Source organism: Microcaecilia unicolor, chromosome 11 (genome assembly GCF_901765095.1).
Source record: "Microcaecilia unicolor chromosome 11, aMicUni1.1, whole genome shotgun sequence".
NCBI lineage: Eukaryota > Metazoa > Chordata > Amphibia > Gymnophiona > Siphonopidae > Microcaecilia > Microcaecilia unicolor.
Window position 1 is genome coordinate 107497611 of NC_044041.1, and position 16255 is coordinate 107513865.

The 16255-nt window shown below is 43.1% G+C and overlaps 1 protein-coding gene across 1 annotated transcript; it reads left to right on the forward strand.

Moving 5' to 3' along the window:
* The first annotated feature begins 1440 nt into the window (after window positions 1-1440).
* RPL36 (ribosomal protein L36) lies at window positions 1441-8602 on the forward strand. The gene is made up of 4 exons (XM_030220333.1): window positions 1441-1545; window positions 3666-3760; window positions 5808-5942; window positions 8471-8602. The coding sequence occupies exons 2-4, from the start codon at window positions 3668-3670 to the stop codon at window positions 8558-8560; spliced, it is 318 nt and encodes a 105-aa protein (XP_030076193.1). The 5' UTR covers window positions 1441-1545; window positions 3666-3667; the 3' UTR covers window positions 8561-8602.
* Window positions 8603-16255: the final 7653 nt, after the last annotated feature.

Genomic DNA, 16255 nt, shown 5'->3' on the forward strand with positions numbered 1-16255 from the left:
TGACTGCATAGTGTGCACAACTACAGTTGTTTGAGAAACAACAACGTTCAAGCCCAGGTAAAAACAAATGTTTTAATTTTTATTATGTGTAATGCTGGACTTCTGGTGGGTTTCAGGGTGGGGATAGGCTCAGTGCCCAGGTTAAAATAAAATTTAAAAAAAAGGTTGTAGATTTTATGTTGGTGTGGATAGTCTCTTTTTTAATTTTAACCTGGGCACTGCAGAGCCTATCCCCACCTAGAAACCCACCAACATTAAATACAAAAACGTTAAAAAAAATTATTTTAACCTGTGCCTGGGTACTGCAGAGCCCAGGATTAAAAAAAAAAAAAAAGTTTTGTATTAATGTAGGTGGGTTTCTGGGTGGAGGTGGGCTCTGCCATGCGCAGGACATTAAAATACAAAATGTTTTAGATTTAATGCTAGTGTGCTTTAAGGTGGGGGTGGCGGTGAGATTAGGAAAGGCAGGGGAGATGCAAGATGGGGGATGGGTAGGGTTTAGGACAGGGCTGATGTTGGGCTACAGGGAGGGGTAGGGTAGGGCTATTACCTAGCTACAGGATGGATAGTGGATATCTTGTCTTATGTTGAGGTGTTTGCCATTATAGTAGACTTGTGTCTGGTCAAGTTTAAGATACGGGATAATGTAACTATATAAAAATATTGTTTTGTTTTCTATTAAGTATGTATGTGGTTTATATTAATGCAGGGCAGCTGTTGGGCAGACTACTTAGAAATTCATAATAAAATACATTCTAAGGCATTATTTTGTAGTATTCCAAGAAACACTACTCATACTTATATACATAGTGCCCACCCATATTAGCTCTGGGCACAGCCAAAATGTCAGGTCTGGCTAGGTCACTGCAAAATGGACCCCCCTCCCCCCTCCCCCCTCCACTGATGTCAACTTTCTTGCTCTGGAGTAAGGGAGATGCTGGATGGAAGGGTATGGACAGAACAAAGGGCTAGACGGAAAGGAGCGAGAACAAGGTTAGAAGATGAAAGGTGCGAGAAAGCGGGGAGATACGGAATGAAGGGCTTTTTGCAAGAGGAGAGAATAGAGTGGGCAAGCATAGAAGAGCAAGAGGGCAGATGTTAGACCAGGAGGCGGGGGCAGAAGACAGAGCGGAGCAATGTAGGCAAAATAATTCAACAAGCAAACCATTCCAAATTCATTCTCCAAGAAAAACTTTATTGGACCAATACATCCTACTCTTTGGGATGGACCACCCTTGGCGTCTGATACTACATGAGTCTCCAGCAAGAGATGTATTTTTCCAGGCTCACCCTACTTAGATTAGAGGAAAAAAGGACAAAATATGGCGAGATTAAAAATCGTACAAAGCAAAGATCTATAAACCCTTCCTCCCCTACGAAAGCCTCCGATAATCCGATTATCTAGCTGAACTAGAAACTCCACTGCCACTCTTGCCCATCAGTCGCTTCGTCCTATGGTTTTGCTGGAGGACTTCGAGAAGGTTTGATTCGCTCACTTCCGGTACGGTTCTCTCCTTCCGTTGTGGCTGTCGCGGAGCGTAGCAGGTATAGTACAGGCCGAGGGTGCGTGATTGAATCCGCTTCCATCCGCAGTCTCTGAGGGACGGTGGGATAATGGGTTTCAAGGGGTGGGGAAGCTGCGAGCGGTGGCAGGTTGGGTTTGTATTAGGGGATTAGGTTTACGTTCTGATTCTTTGAGCTGCTGTGTTGTATGTCTTGAGCGCCGGCGGAAGCGGCTTCCGTGGTGGTTGGGGGGATGGGTCGGCTCTCTTCTTGGGCTTTAAAGAAAATTCACTATGGTTCAGCTTCCCTGCTGCCGGAGGATGCGGCTTTTCGGGTTCTATCGGGCCGTTTAGCTATAAATCTAACGTACTCATAGCAGATAAAGACCGGAATGGCCCGTCCAATCTACCTAGCAGCGATTTGCCCATTTTGAGAAGATGAACTCAAAATTGCTTGACCAATTCAACCGTTCCCGCCCTCTTATGCCTCATCCACCTTAATGTTTAGAGCAGCGAGCTGAGAACCAGGGAAGCAAGGGTTCAAATCCTGTTGCCACCCTTTGTAACGTAGACAACTCACTAGTTCTCTATTGTTTCAGGTACACACTTAAATTGTAAGCCCTCTGGGGACACGAAAGGACCTGATGAAAGAAAAGCATGAGGTCAAATGTTTCAAAGTAGTATCCTTATTGCTTTTCAGGGTCTAAAATTTGCTCAGTACAGCGGACTGAAAACATTAGTAACCTTCCCAGAGGAACAGTTATAGGCTTAAGCATTTTAAAGTAGCAGGGCTGGTGGGCGCTTTTCTTCATTCCTCTTCTGTTTCCCAAGTCCAAGGTGATTTTTGCTCTTTTCCTTTCCTGAGGTTGCTCGCTGTTCCTCCTTTAACAGGCCCAGGATTGAAGGTGGGGGGGAGCACCTCTCTTAGGCTGTATGTCCGTACTCCTCTCCTTACCTAGCAGAGGGTCTTTTTACTAAACCAGATTAAATGCTAATGTACTCCTAATGTGGCTAAAAAAAGTATTGCAAGTTATATTAAAGCATTTTGTGGCATGGGCATGGAATGGGAGTGGAAGCATTAATTAGCTAGCCCTCTGATTAGTACATGCTAACTACATGAGCTTGACATGGGAGCATTAAGAGCCATCTAAATAGGAGGCGGTAAATGCTCCTGCACTGTATGCCTTTTTCTGTTTTTGTTTAAGTCCCACACTAATGGGATAATTAGCAAGATGCATTAAAAAAAATCCAAAATATGCTGCAGATTTTGCTGTGGCTTAGTAAAAAGGGCCCCTAAGTTGCATCTCGACACAACTAGGTTTGCTACCTCTCAACCTAATCCTGCTGCAGCTGAGCCCTAAAGCATTGCTGCTGACTTTAAAAAAAAAAAGATTTTACTTTAATGAATGAGCTCCTAGAAATGTTTGTGAGGGAGCTGAACATCTCTCTGGAACTCATTTTTAGCATTCAGTAGGGTTTCCCCAAGTTGTCATGGGAACACCACCATTAATCTGGTTTTCAGGATAGCTACATAGAATGTGCATTTACTGGCTCTTTAGCACATGTAGGGTTTATCACGTGCATATTCAGTGTGACTATCCTGAAATCAGCACTGTTTATGAAGCCCTCAGCACAGGTTTCAGAAGACCTGCTTTATGGTAATGCTGTGATCTATCACTTCAGTGCCATAGTCACCCAGAAAATATTTGTCCTGGAGGAACCTAGATTTTTCTAGGGTGAGATTCATTTTGTTGGACCAGATGAAGAATTATTTGAAAAACTCAGCTTCCCGAGTCATAAAAGTCTAACCTTCCGATGGTGCTCCTGAAGAAACATCTGCCCACAAACTTGTGGGGACGGGGAACAAAAAACCTAATTCACCTATTAACACGTAGATGGAGAGAGATGACAACCTAAGCTTTACAAGCATATAAAAATGGATGACATCTGAAGAAGGAAATAGGCATCTTAAGAGGCCATGCATGTGATCGTTGGATAATTCTCATATCAATCTAGTAATAGATAAGCCTGAAAATCCAATTTAGAATATGTTAAAAAAAAAAAATTTACAGTGTGGAGGTGGTCTTTTGTGGTATTTGTCTTGTTTGGTGACATTTTGATACTACTTGGGTTGTAATCTAGATGTACTTTTCTTTTTTAAAGAAATGGCAATCAGGTATCCCATGGCCGTTGGCCTTAATAAAGGCCATCAAGTTACCAAGAATGTGTCTAAGCCCAGGCAGTGCCGCAGAAGAGGGGTGAGTGTTTCCACTGCAAGCCTCCAATATAAACAAATTGTGTATGAGAAAGGCTGGGTTGGGATTTAAGATGTCTGTTGCTTATTTTTCCTGTGCTGTATAAATCCTGAATTTATATTTGGATGGGTATATAAAAAGAATCTAGTTCCACATAGTGCCATATCAGTAATGGATTGGGGGAAGCGGCTGTCTTATCTCTGCTGATGAATATAACACAGTACAAAAAATGGCGGGTGGAATTGCAGAGTTTTAATTGCATTGCTGTGGTAATATCCCATTTATGATTAAATTTATACTTTTATCAAAATAAAGTATTGCATTCTGAATGTGCAGAACTCTTTTGCTTTTATTGTTATACCTGAGAGATTCTGTGAGTGAGGATTTACCTTTAACCATAGTGCTCAATAATGTAGCCGAGTGGTTTACAAACTAATCACTGGAAAAAGGAAATGAACTACAATATTAGATAGGATAATAGATAAAATATAAAGGAAAGATAGGTAAGAGAAAGCAGTTTGAGGGGAGATTTGTGACCCGAATCAGGGGAGCCTTCATCTGGATATCTTTAAACTCATCTTGGCTAGTTCAAGAGAAGCCAAATCTGAGCAGGGATTCCTGTTGTCAGGCTTTAGGAATTGGATTTTTGTGCTCTAAATGAGACACTGTAGGAGCCAGTACAGGTGAGGTTCAGAAGGGACTGGCCCATCACAGTGCCCTGTATTCAGTTTCTTCATTACTTCTAAAATCTTGCTGTAGTGAGATGAGTTAGAAAATAATAGCATTGCGTTCAGCAGACAATCTATATGTCAGTGGATTTTCCCCAAGTCTGTTTTAATAATGGCTTATTAAACCCTGCTAATCTAACTGCTTTTACTACATTTTCTGGTAACGAATTCCAGAGTTTAATTACATGTTGAGAGAAGAAATTTTTTCTCCAATTCATTTTAAATTTACTACTTTTGTAGCTTCATTGTATACACCCTAGTCCTGGTATTTTTGGAAAGAGTAAACAAGCGATTCACTTCTACCCATTCCAATCCGTTCATTATTTTATAGACCTCTATTATATCTCCCCTCAGCCGTCTTTTCTCCAAGCTGAAGAGCCGTAGCCGCTTTAGCCTTTCCTCATAGGGAAGTCGTCCCATCCCTTTTATCATTTTTGTCACCCTTCTCTGTACCTTTTCTAATTGCACTGTATCTTTTTTGAGATGTGGTGACAAGAATTGCACACAATATTAGAGGTGCGGTTGCACCATGGAGCGATACAAAGGCATTATAACATCCTCATTTTTGTTTTCCATTCCTTTTCTAATAATACCTAACATTCTATTTGCTTTCTTAGCCACCGCCGCATACTGAGCAGAAGGTTTCAACGTATCATCAACGATGACACCTAGATCCCTTTCCCAGTCGGTGACTCCTAATGTGGAACCTTGCATTACATAGCTATAGTTTGGGTTCCTCTTTCCCACATTCAGTATTTTGCACTTGCTCACGTTAAATGTCATCTGCCATTTGGATTCTCAGTCTTGTAAGGTCCTCTTGTAATTTTTCATAATGTTCTTCTACAGGAGGTTGAGTTCATCCCTCCTTTGTATGGTTATTGCTTCTGTTCTGGGGCGTTTGTTCGCTGTGAGGAAAGTTTATGTTATACCTTTATGGTTCACTCTGCTTTGGAAATCTCAAATACTGAAGGCAGTTGGGGCTAGCCGTCCAAGAGGCACTATGTTTTTTTAGTGTTCTCTGTCTCCACCTGCTGGTAGGCGGATACAACCCATCAGTTTATCTGCTGTGACTAAAGGAAAGAAAATTACCAAGGTAAGAACCTAATTTTCCCTTGGTTTTCAAGTGGCCTTGATTGGAGCTACTCTTTTTGTTAACGTATTGCTGATTTTTCTGGGACCTTGCATATTATGCAGGTTAGACTCTCTTGTTTTCACAAGATCTTTAGTTCTTGTGTAGTTATATGAAAATTTCTGAGATTTCTAGTTGTGTGTCTTTGTATTCTGCTTGCTGACATGTTTTGTTTTGTTTTTTTCCTTTTCAGCGCCTCACCAAACATACTAAGTTTGTTCGAGACATGATCCGTGAGGTGTGTGGCTTTGCACCATATGAGAGACGTGCCATGGAGTTGCTAAAAGTGTCTAAGGATAAACGTGCTCTGAAATTCATCAAGAAAAGGGTATGGCCTTCCAAATGCTTGCCTACTTCTCAGTGTGCATGAAGCAAGCATGGGAGTAGGGGAGCAGCAATTTCAGGTTCTCCTGAGCCGATTTGTATAGATGCATTAGGATCTACTGACTTCCCCGTAATTTATGAGTGAGAGAGAAATGTTTAAGAAGCTTCTCCAAATACTCCCTTAATCCTGTCCAAACATGATCTATTGTGCCGTTTTAATATGGAAAAGGGAGTAAATGGAAAGTGCCCAATCAAAGGAATAAATACGAAGCGCAAAAAAATAAACATGTCATAAAACAAGCTGGACACTTTAAAAGAACTCTAAATAGAACATAAAACAAATACATGTGTTTCCAAAAGTACATCAACAGTGTCCATGTGCACATCAGATGTGCAATGGATTTTGTCTACAGCCTGCATTGGGGAACTTGATTACAATAAAGTTGACACAGTATCAGGACAGACAGCCAGACAGGGGAGAAGGGGGTGAAAGGCAAAATGGAGGAAACACCCAAAGGGATTATTACAGAATTGAAACTTCTGTAGTTTTGGCTGACCAAGCTTCAACTCCTGCCTGCTGACCATTTGCACATTTTCCAGAAACACATCTTTGTTTTAATATTGAAGGTAACTGAATTATATGGGAAAAATATCTCAGCCACCTTGCTTATGCTTGGATCAAAAAGGCCAAATGGCCTAGTTTGGAGTTTCTGATCCTAGGCTGCTGTTAGAGAATTTCAACTTATTTATTTAATGACATTTGTATCCCACGTTATCCCGAACAAGCTCAGGTTCAATGTGGCTTACATTAAAGAAGAACATCAAAAATATGATACACATAATTAATTATAACATTTTAGCATATTAGGAGTAATTGTGTGTTTGTCATGAAGCAAGGCAGGAGTATTGGTTATGTTGAAACATAAGAGAGACTGCAACATTAGTTTATTGTCTTTTGATAAGATATGTACTTAATAGAAAAGCCTTTAGTAATTTACAGAATCTCAGATAATCTTTAAGTACCTTAATTGCTTGGGTAGAGAATAAGTGTGATCATTTAGCAGAGAGAAGCTTGAAGCATATTTTAGAAAGGGAAATACAACTTGGAAATTAAACTAAAATCCAGAAAAGGACTGAGAATGGAACACCCTCCCTTAGATATGTTTATAAATGTGTCTAATTCTGTTTTAGGCTGTTTAGTGCAGTTAAAGTACTGTAATAGGCCACCTTCAGTATTGCCCCCCTGCCCGCTACAGGACCCAAACACCCCAGAAAATTTTGTTTTAAATCAAGATTCTGCCAGTACCGTATTTTTCGGACCATAAGACGCACCTAGGTTTTAGAGGAGGGAAATAGGAACATTTTTTTATTCCTTTTTCCCTCCTCTAAAACCTAGGTGCTCCGGTGTGTCTTGTCCGAATCCCTCCCTCCGAGTTCGGGATCGCCCTTCCCCCGGCCCTGTCACCACTTCTCCCTACTCACGTCACGTGATCTTCCCTGGTGGTCTAGTGACGTCGGGGCAGGAAAGAGCCCCCTCTTTCCTGCCCAGCGCGCTGCTCTCCGTCCTCCTGTATGCTGCCTGACGGTCTCGGCAAGATTCAAAATTGCCGCCGAGAATTGAAGTCTCGGCGGCTATTTTGAATCTCGCCGAGACCGTCAGGCTGCATACAGGAGGATGGAGAGCAGCGCGCTGGGCAGGAAAGAGGGGGTTCTTTCTTGCCCCGACGTCACTAGACCACCAGGGAAGATCGCGTGAGTAGGGAGAAGTGGTGACAGGGCCATCCCGAACTCGGCGGGCGGGCGATCGATCCCGAACTCAGAGGGAGGGAGGGAAATCTCTACCTTCGGACTATAAGACGCACCCCCCATTTTCCTCCCAAATTTTGGGGGGGAAAAAGTGCGTCTTATAGTCCGAAAAATACGGTAATTGCTTCCCCCACTCCCGGTATTGCTGTTCTCCACCCTCCATCCCCCCTTCTTATCTTGAGGTTATGGTGTAGGGCCTTGAGCATTTGCAGGTGCTCAAGGTCCAGCACCATAACCTCAAGGTGACATATGAAAAGATCCAGTCATTGGGAGGGGGGAGTGGAAGGTGGAGCAGAGCAATGTCAGTTACTGCAGGAGGCAGGGTGTAGGACAGAAATATTGGTTATTGATGGTGGGAGGGGGTGAAGGAGAGAAATGGTCATTGGAGGGGGGAGGATTGGAGGAGAAAATGATGCCTCCATTAATAGCCCATACTAGACTTCAGAAAACCCAATGTTTCTAATAATATCCCAGGTGATTATTAGATGGAATATGGTAAGTTCCCTGACGTTCTCAGTTAAATGGGGGATGAAAACATTACAAAATCTGGTCTTGTATGCGATGAGGATCAACCAAGTTGAAGAACGACCTGAAACAGTACTGTACTGTGACTTCACCTGTTAGGGTGGTGAAAGGGGGACTATCATTTCTGGGATTGTGTAAGCTGAGCAGCATTGCACACTGTTTGCTAGTTTTTTCAATGCTAACAAGATCTGCCTTTCTCAGGTTGGGACTCACATTCGTGCCAAGAGAAAAAGAGAAGAACTGAGCAACGTGCTAGCAGCTATGAGAAAAGCAGCTGCCAAGAAAGATTAGTTGTGTAAAATTCTGTCTCAATAAATGTGTTGTTAGACTCCACTGTATGGGCTCGATTTGTTACTGTCTGCAGGTAACACTTGAAAAGAATTTGCCAAAGTGTGTGTGTGTGGGGTGGGGGGGGGGAGGGGCAGAGCAAACTGCATCTCCTGCTGTTAAATGGTATTGGTAAGGGCTTCTGATATTTTCCATGTTACAGGTTCATTTTGGCAGAGAGAATACAGGGATGCTAAATAAGCAACTAAGAAACTCATTATTTGCAGGGTGACAGAAGTTATAAATATAGCGCCTGCTCTTAAATTATAAACAGTAGCGAGTGCTCTAGAGCTCTTTCCCCCAAAATAAATCATTTCTTGTAACAATGGGATGTTTCTAAGTTTTAGGATATCAATTTCTCCACCAATCAACAAAGGTGATAATTGCAATAAATTAAATAAATTAAGTATATATCTGTTGAAATGCAGTATTCTGTATTTCAAGATTTGAAAGCATGTACTCAGAGCACAAAGAGACTATACTTTTAGCTTCAGAAAAGGTTTATTTTAAAATACAATTAATTGCACATGAGAGGTAGTTTTTTTAAAGAGATCTTTACAGATAATCTGTACTTAAGCAAAGTAAAGTAGCAGGTCTAGATCAAAAGTTATGTTACTTACAAGTCCTTGTTACATAGTATGAACAGCATGAGGTAAGCACATGTTTGCAGAAGAGGTCCTCATAGCAGGCAGGTGGGCTACAGGTCCCAGGAAGAGAAGAATCTGTATTGCAGTTGAAGGTAAGCATCTGCTTGTCTGGAACAGCTTCTATCTTTTATACTCTTGCAAGTTGCAGGAAGACATGCCATGTGTATCTCTTTCCTGGTTTGCACACGACCCTTGGGCATTTGCAAAGCATTGTGGTATCTTGGTCTCATGTCTTATGACATCACAAGACTTGCTGTCTGGATTTTGCTGACAAATGGTTTATTGTAGTGCAGGGTTTTCTGCTTGAATTTACTCTGATAAGATTTGTCTGGGGCAACCAGCAGGTGTCCTTTGTTTTTAGTAGCTGTATTTCACACCTTTCCCACCTGCCTGTCTCCTTGCCTCTACTGGATACCTTTGATATTTGTTGTGTTGATCAGCCAGGCTTTTTTGATCAGAGGAAGAGAGTCAATTTAACCTTGAGGCAGTCTCTTACTTGAGAAGTCTTTTGTTAAAGGGGGAGGTGAGGTCAGTAGTACCTTTGTCTTTTAAATGTTCCCCAAAGGGAGGGGGAAGAGGGCTTTGGAATGAAAGCCAGTTCTGCTGCAGTGTCAAATATATATATTTATAAAAGCTGTACAAATATATTGGTGTATATATATGTATCTGATCCAACACAACATCATGCTACACATTTAATTCTGATTGGCTTATACCATAACACCATGTATCCTTCCTGTATACACCCCTGTAGGCTATGGAAGAAAGTTGCCAAACTCAGAGCTTTACTAGTGTGGGTCCGGAGAGCCTTCTTACTTTGGCCCATGTACTACTGCTACAGAGGTTGCCTAGAAGGAAGGGGAAAATAGGTCCGTTGAGTGCTGACATATTTCTATAAAGGAAATGGGCTGACAACATATGTGAGTAGTACAGGAGCAGGGCATAAGAACAAGAATATTCTGATGAGGGCTTGGTAGGTAGGACTGTGAAGTTGGGGAAATGTGGGCTAAAGGGGGAACCTTCCAGATATCCTTGCATGGATGGCAGAAGATCCAGAGGTTTCTGGAAGAGGGGGGCTTGAACATCTGTGTATGTGGTTAGGTTGCATTAGAAGCAGCAGTTCAAGAATAGTTACATAACATATGAACATAAGTGTTGCTTATGGGTTTTAAGTTTAGGAAGTCATTCAAACCTTTTTTAAAGCCCGCTAAGCTAACTACTTTTACCATATTCTCTGGCAACGAATTCCAGAGTTCAGGGATTTGGGAAATGGCCTTGAATAAGCAGGCAAGTCCTTGAAGCTAGACAAGGTTTCTGTATAGAGTAGGGAAGAAGACAGTTAATTTCAACAAAGAGCTGTGATTCAGAGGTAAAAGTTTGGTGGTGGGAAGGTGAATATTGATAGGCTGTCCATACATAAAGAACGACAGTCTGGTTTTACTCAAGTGCATGCATGAGAATCCCATACTCTTCCCTAACAAAAACAAGGCTGACATTTTTTTGCATGCAGTGTGAAGCACTTGGCCTGATTCAGCTAGTCACCCTTAGCATAGTGCTTCAGGGCCACCTTATTAATTGGGAACTGGGGTTATTTTTGGGAAGTTAAACCTCCGTTTTAAAAGCTATTGAAATATCTTAGGCATCTTTGAAATGCGGCAACCCCCCCCCCCCCCCCCCCCCCAAAAAAAAAAAATATTTAGACAGCATGGGCTAGAACCTTGAAGGGATGGAAGCTCAAACTTCACCATGGTTTTACTCCTATATGTATTTTCTGGTGCTTTGTTAGCTGTGATTTATGAGTAAAGCTTTTTCTATATTCAGTGCATATAAACGGTTTCTTCCCTGAATGGATTGTATGCTGCTTTTGACAATAATTTCCGGCAACCAAAACCTTGCTTACACTCCGTACTTGAAACTGGTCTCTCTCCTGGGTGAAATTTTGTATTTCTTTTGGAGCTTTCTTCCTGGTTGAAGCTACTGTCATAACCAGGACATGAAGATATTCTAGCATCGGTGTTTTTCTGATGGTCTATCTTCAGTGTCGGATCTCTTTGGTAATGTTTCTGCTAAGAGGTCAGGTATGGGCTCACTATCCTGATACTCTTCTGGTAGGCTGCACACAGCTAGTACCATGTCTGCGCGATTTGCATAGGCCTTTAACATATTTACATGAAAGGTGCACTGCTTTCTGTCTTAAGAGCCCATAGATATAGTTTTTATCATTCAGGCGTCTTATCACTTTGTAAGGTCCTGCCCAATTAGCTTGAAGTTTATTTTGATGAACTTGGACTAAAACAAGTATTTGCTGGCCCTCATAAAACTCTATTTCGGGCCTTATGATCATACCAGGTCTTTTGCTTAGTCTTGGCTGCCTGCAAATTATCTCTGACAAAGCCCACAAGTTCTTCTAATTTCTGCCACATCTTAACTACATATTCAATTATAGGGGTGTCGGAAGTATCAACTTTCCCCTCCCAATGTTCTCTTATTAGGTGAAGGGGCCCTCTCACCCTCCGGCCATAAAGCAACTCAAATGGGGAGAACCCTGTAGACTCATGAGGTACCAGGGGCACTTCTCTTTATGCAATCAGTAGGTAGGGTAAGTATTTTTCCCAGTTTCGGTCTCCTGTTTCAGGGTGATGTGTGGTACGTACAGATTTCACTCCACAGTATGTCCACAGATTCTGGATCAACTCAGACATAAACTGTGTCTCTTGGTCTGAGAGTTATTTATTTGTAACATTTGTATCCCACATTTTCCCACCTATTTGCAGGCTCAGTGTGGCTTGCATAGTACCGTTAAAGGCGTTTGCCAATTCCAGTATAAACAGTTATACAGTGATATGGTAGAATAGGGTTCATGTGGAACAAACATATTAGGGAATCGTATAGAGGAAGAGTTATGTCCATTACGTTCTTTGGTTTCGTAGTGTTGCAGGGTTCAGGTATTTAAGTCGGGTCGGTAGGGTATGCCTTTTTGAACAGATAAGTTTTTAGTGATTTCTGGAAGTTTAGGTGGTTATAAGTTGTTTTCACAGCTTTTGGTAGTGCGTTCCATAGTTGTGTGCTTATGTAGGTGAGGTGCATCTGACAATTTATGAGATCGCAAGAAGATATCTTTCCAGTTCTTCATAGAAAACTCGATCCCTCTCCCATGCCCCCTGTAGGTAGCCTTCCATTTATCTAAGGTGTTGAGGAGCCCATAAACAAAAGATATATAACCCCTGCCAACTTGTCCACCCACTTAAGTTTCAAAAGCCGACTTAAGGCCTTCACCCACTGCTATTAGTTGTTCTATCCGGGAAAATATTTCTCCGAGGACAAGCAGGCTGCTTGTTCTCACGACTGGGTGACGTCTGCGGCAGCCCCCCATCAACCGGAAGAAGCTTCGCGGGCGGTCCGCACGCAGGGCACGCCCACCGTGCATGCGCGGCCGTCTTCCCGCCCGTGCGCGACCGTTCCCGCCAGTCTTTTCTTTTCCGCGCTGGAGAGAGTCGTGCGTCGCCGCTCTCTCTTAGCCCCGGAAAACCGTCGCGTTGTCCGCGAATCTTTGCTTATTTTCTGTGTTTTGTTGTCGCGCGCTTTCAAAACTTTATTTCTTAAAAAAAAAAAAAAGAGAGAAGAGAACGCGCTGAATTTTTCCCTCGTTTTCTAGCGGGGGCGTCGCGTTGCGGCCTTGTGGCCGCGCGGTCGATTTATTTTTCGAGGTGTGATTTACTGCCACCATCGACGACTTTAACTTCGCCGACGCGATTTTTCCGTCGATGTCCTCGAAGGTCCCGAGTGGATTTAAGAAGTGTGGTCGGTGCGGCCGGCCTATCTCGCAGACCAACACCCACGCTTGGTGCCTCCAGTGCCTCGGGCCGGAGCACAATATCAAGTCGTGTTCTTTGTGTCTTGGTCTCCGGAAACGGACTCAGGTTGCGAGGCAAGTTCTTCGGGACCGTCTTTTTGGAACTTGCGCCGGCCCCTCGACCTCGACGGCATCGGTATCGACGGCCGGTTCTTCGGTACCGGTATCGATGTCCGCGAAATCGGCTTCTTCCGGTTGATGGGGGCTGCCGCGGACGTCACCCAGTCGTGAGAACAATCGGCCTGCTGTCCTCGGAGAACACCTGCTAGAGGTATGTATCATTCACTTTCTAGCAGGGCAGTGGCAATTTTCTCTAATTCTATAGAGGATAAGGCTACTGCTTCAGGATATGTGGTAGCAAAGTCCACCACACTCAATATATATATTTTTCCAGTCCTTCTTGGGACAGCTAGAGGCACCACTATATCCACAACTATTCTCTCAAAAGGCTCACTGATAATAGGTAAAGGTTTCAGGGGAGCTCGGGGGTGATCTTGGGTCTTGCCCACTCTTTGGCATCACAGGTTCGACAGTAACCAGCTATGGCTCAAGATACTCCCGACCAGTAAAAGTTCTGTGTTAATCTAGTACGTGTCACCCCCTGATGAATGCTAGTGGAATGTCATGTGCAGTCTGTAGCAGTTCTTGGTATGCCCTGCTTGCCTTCAGTCCAGGGCCTATTAGGATCAGCAGGATCAGTCTCTGTACAACAAGTCCCCTTGCCATTGGCTATGATCTTTACCAGTCTCATTAGTTGGCTCACCAGCCCTCTGCCTCAGGGCTTCCAGGTCAGGGTTAGAGCGCTGTGACATAGTAACATAGTGAATGACGACAGATAAAAACTTGAACGGTCCATCCAGTCTGCCCAACAAGATAAACTAATTTTACATGGTCCTTGGACTGCCTCAAATGCTCTACCAGTGAGCTTTTCTCCCAGATAGAGCACCCAATCTTTCTGAGGAATCTCATTGAGTCGGCAAAATTTTTCAAAGGCAGTTAGATATCCATTTATGTCACCTCTGGTATAGCCAAACTGTCTTTGGGCCTGATCCGGGAGGTGGATCCTCTCTTTGACCTTGGCGCAGGGGTTGGTCTGGAGCTTTGGATATGAGCCATTTCCATCTCCTTTGATTTCTGCAGCTGGAACTCCCGTTCCTCTTGCTGCTGCTGCTGGTATTCATGCTCTTCAGGCCACAGTTGGTCTTCCTCTCGTAGCAGCTGGTCTAGCTGCTGTTGCTCTATCATGAAGATCTGCCGGATTTCAGCTGATGTGGCACCTGGCCCTGCCAATTCACAAGCCGTTGTCCACAAGCAGTCTGGTCTTCCCTCAAGAGAACTGTGCAGGCCGGTCCTTTGTTCCCTCCTCGCTGAGGCCATCTGGTTGCTCTTGTGTTAGGGCAGGCATCTCCAGTGACTGCTGGCCAATGCTGTTCATCATCAGCATGCTGCTAATCTAACATTACCAAAAAAAAAAACTCTGAACAGGAAAGGGACCCTGTTACTGCTGCTGTGTCTGGAGGTTACAGATAAAAAAAAGACTCTGTGAAAGATGACCCTCACGCTACACACCGAGTCTGACAATCCCACCACGCTGCCACCAAAAAAGGACGTCAGTCACAAAACGCCTAGCCACCTGCCTGGGGTTATCCCACAGCCACTGTCCCCAGTGTAGCTCAGGTCCGCCTACACCTGCCGCTTGTGCTCTACACTAACATCCTTCTCCAACAGACTGAGTGACAACTGCTTCTGGGCAAGTCTCCCGCTCTCAAATTATCCTCTGTGCTTTCTAGGTTACTGGGGCCACTCCAGAAAGCACTCACAGACCCAACACACAAACCATCAGGATTCTTTATCAGTCTAGCCAAGCAGAGCGAACAATTATGTTTTTTCTCATAAAAACTGAACACAACAAAAATGTGCAAATAACAAACAGTAACAAGTAACTGAAAAATGGATCAGTTAGAAAACTAACTAAACATCTATATACTGTCTAAACAGAGCCTTAGCAACAAGATCTGTCTCCCTCTTCTTCCAGGACTGAAGGAAAAATCAGGACACTAAAGGAAATGAACTGGGCCAATCGGAGCCCAGTCAAAAAGATTTGAAAGTATACTACTGCTGCTTGCTTCCTGTTTGTGCTATAGGGAATGAATGTTGTTTTTCTTTAACAGCTTTACAGCAAAGAAACACCACCTGCTGGCCAAATAAGAGAAATACACTTCAGGACGTAATTAAAATAGGACCATATCTAATACATGTTACAGGCTTAAAACACATTGTTTCTTCACACTAAGTATTACCTTATTCCCCCAAAATTGGGAGGATTGAGACCAATTTTAGTCCTGCATGGTCTTAACCAGTATATAAAAAAGGAAAAGTTTCAAATCCTTAGCTACTATATTCCCTCTCATACTGAAGAACAGCTGCCTCACTACAATAAACTTAGAAAATGTATACAGCCTTGAGTGAATTCCTTCAAACAGGGGGTAAGTAAATAAATAAATACATACTTACATATCCCAACTCTTGTCAGTTACCGGCCGCAAACCTAAATCCCAGGAACCAACAAATGTCTTGGAATGTTGCTGTTAAGTATGCTTACCGAAGAGATTTTTCTCATTTTAGGTCGTGGGGGAGGTGGTTGCACCTGGATATAAAAAGGAAAAATGAAATCTTGACAACTATCTTATTCTCTACAACAGTGTTAGAAGAGGGAATTGGTTGTTAAAATGTGCAAAAGTTGTGCACAGAAACCGTGTTTTTACCAATTAAACTTGGCATGCACCCTACTTTATTTGCACTGGCCCCATTCAGCTTTTGGCAAAACTAGCCTTTGGACCAGCAGCAGCCAAGCCTGCCTTGTCTTCCTCTGATACCCCCTTTTTCCGGGCTCAGCTCTAAAACAGATAGGGAAGGCTCTACAAGCAAAATTTACAGACCCTATCTAGCCCATTATATGGGCTGAAGCCACTAGGTGGAGATTGCCACCATTTTTGCTTCCCCGAAACAATAGCAAAAGATTGCTAGAAATAAGGGGCTTCCTATATGTAGATATTTAATTTTTTATTTCATGACTAGGAAAAAAGGCCCGTTTGTGAAACCAATGAAATCGGCGCTAGCAAGGTTTTCCACCGAGTGTGTATGTTTGTGAGAGTGACT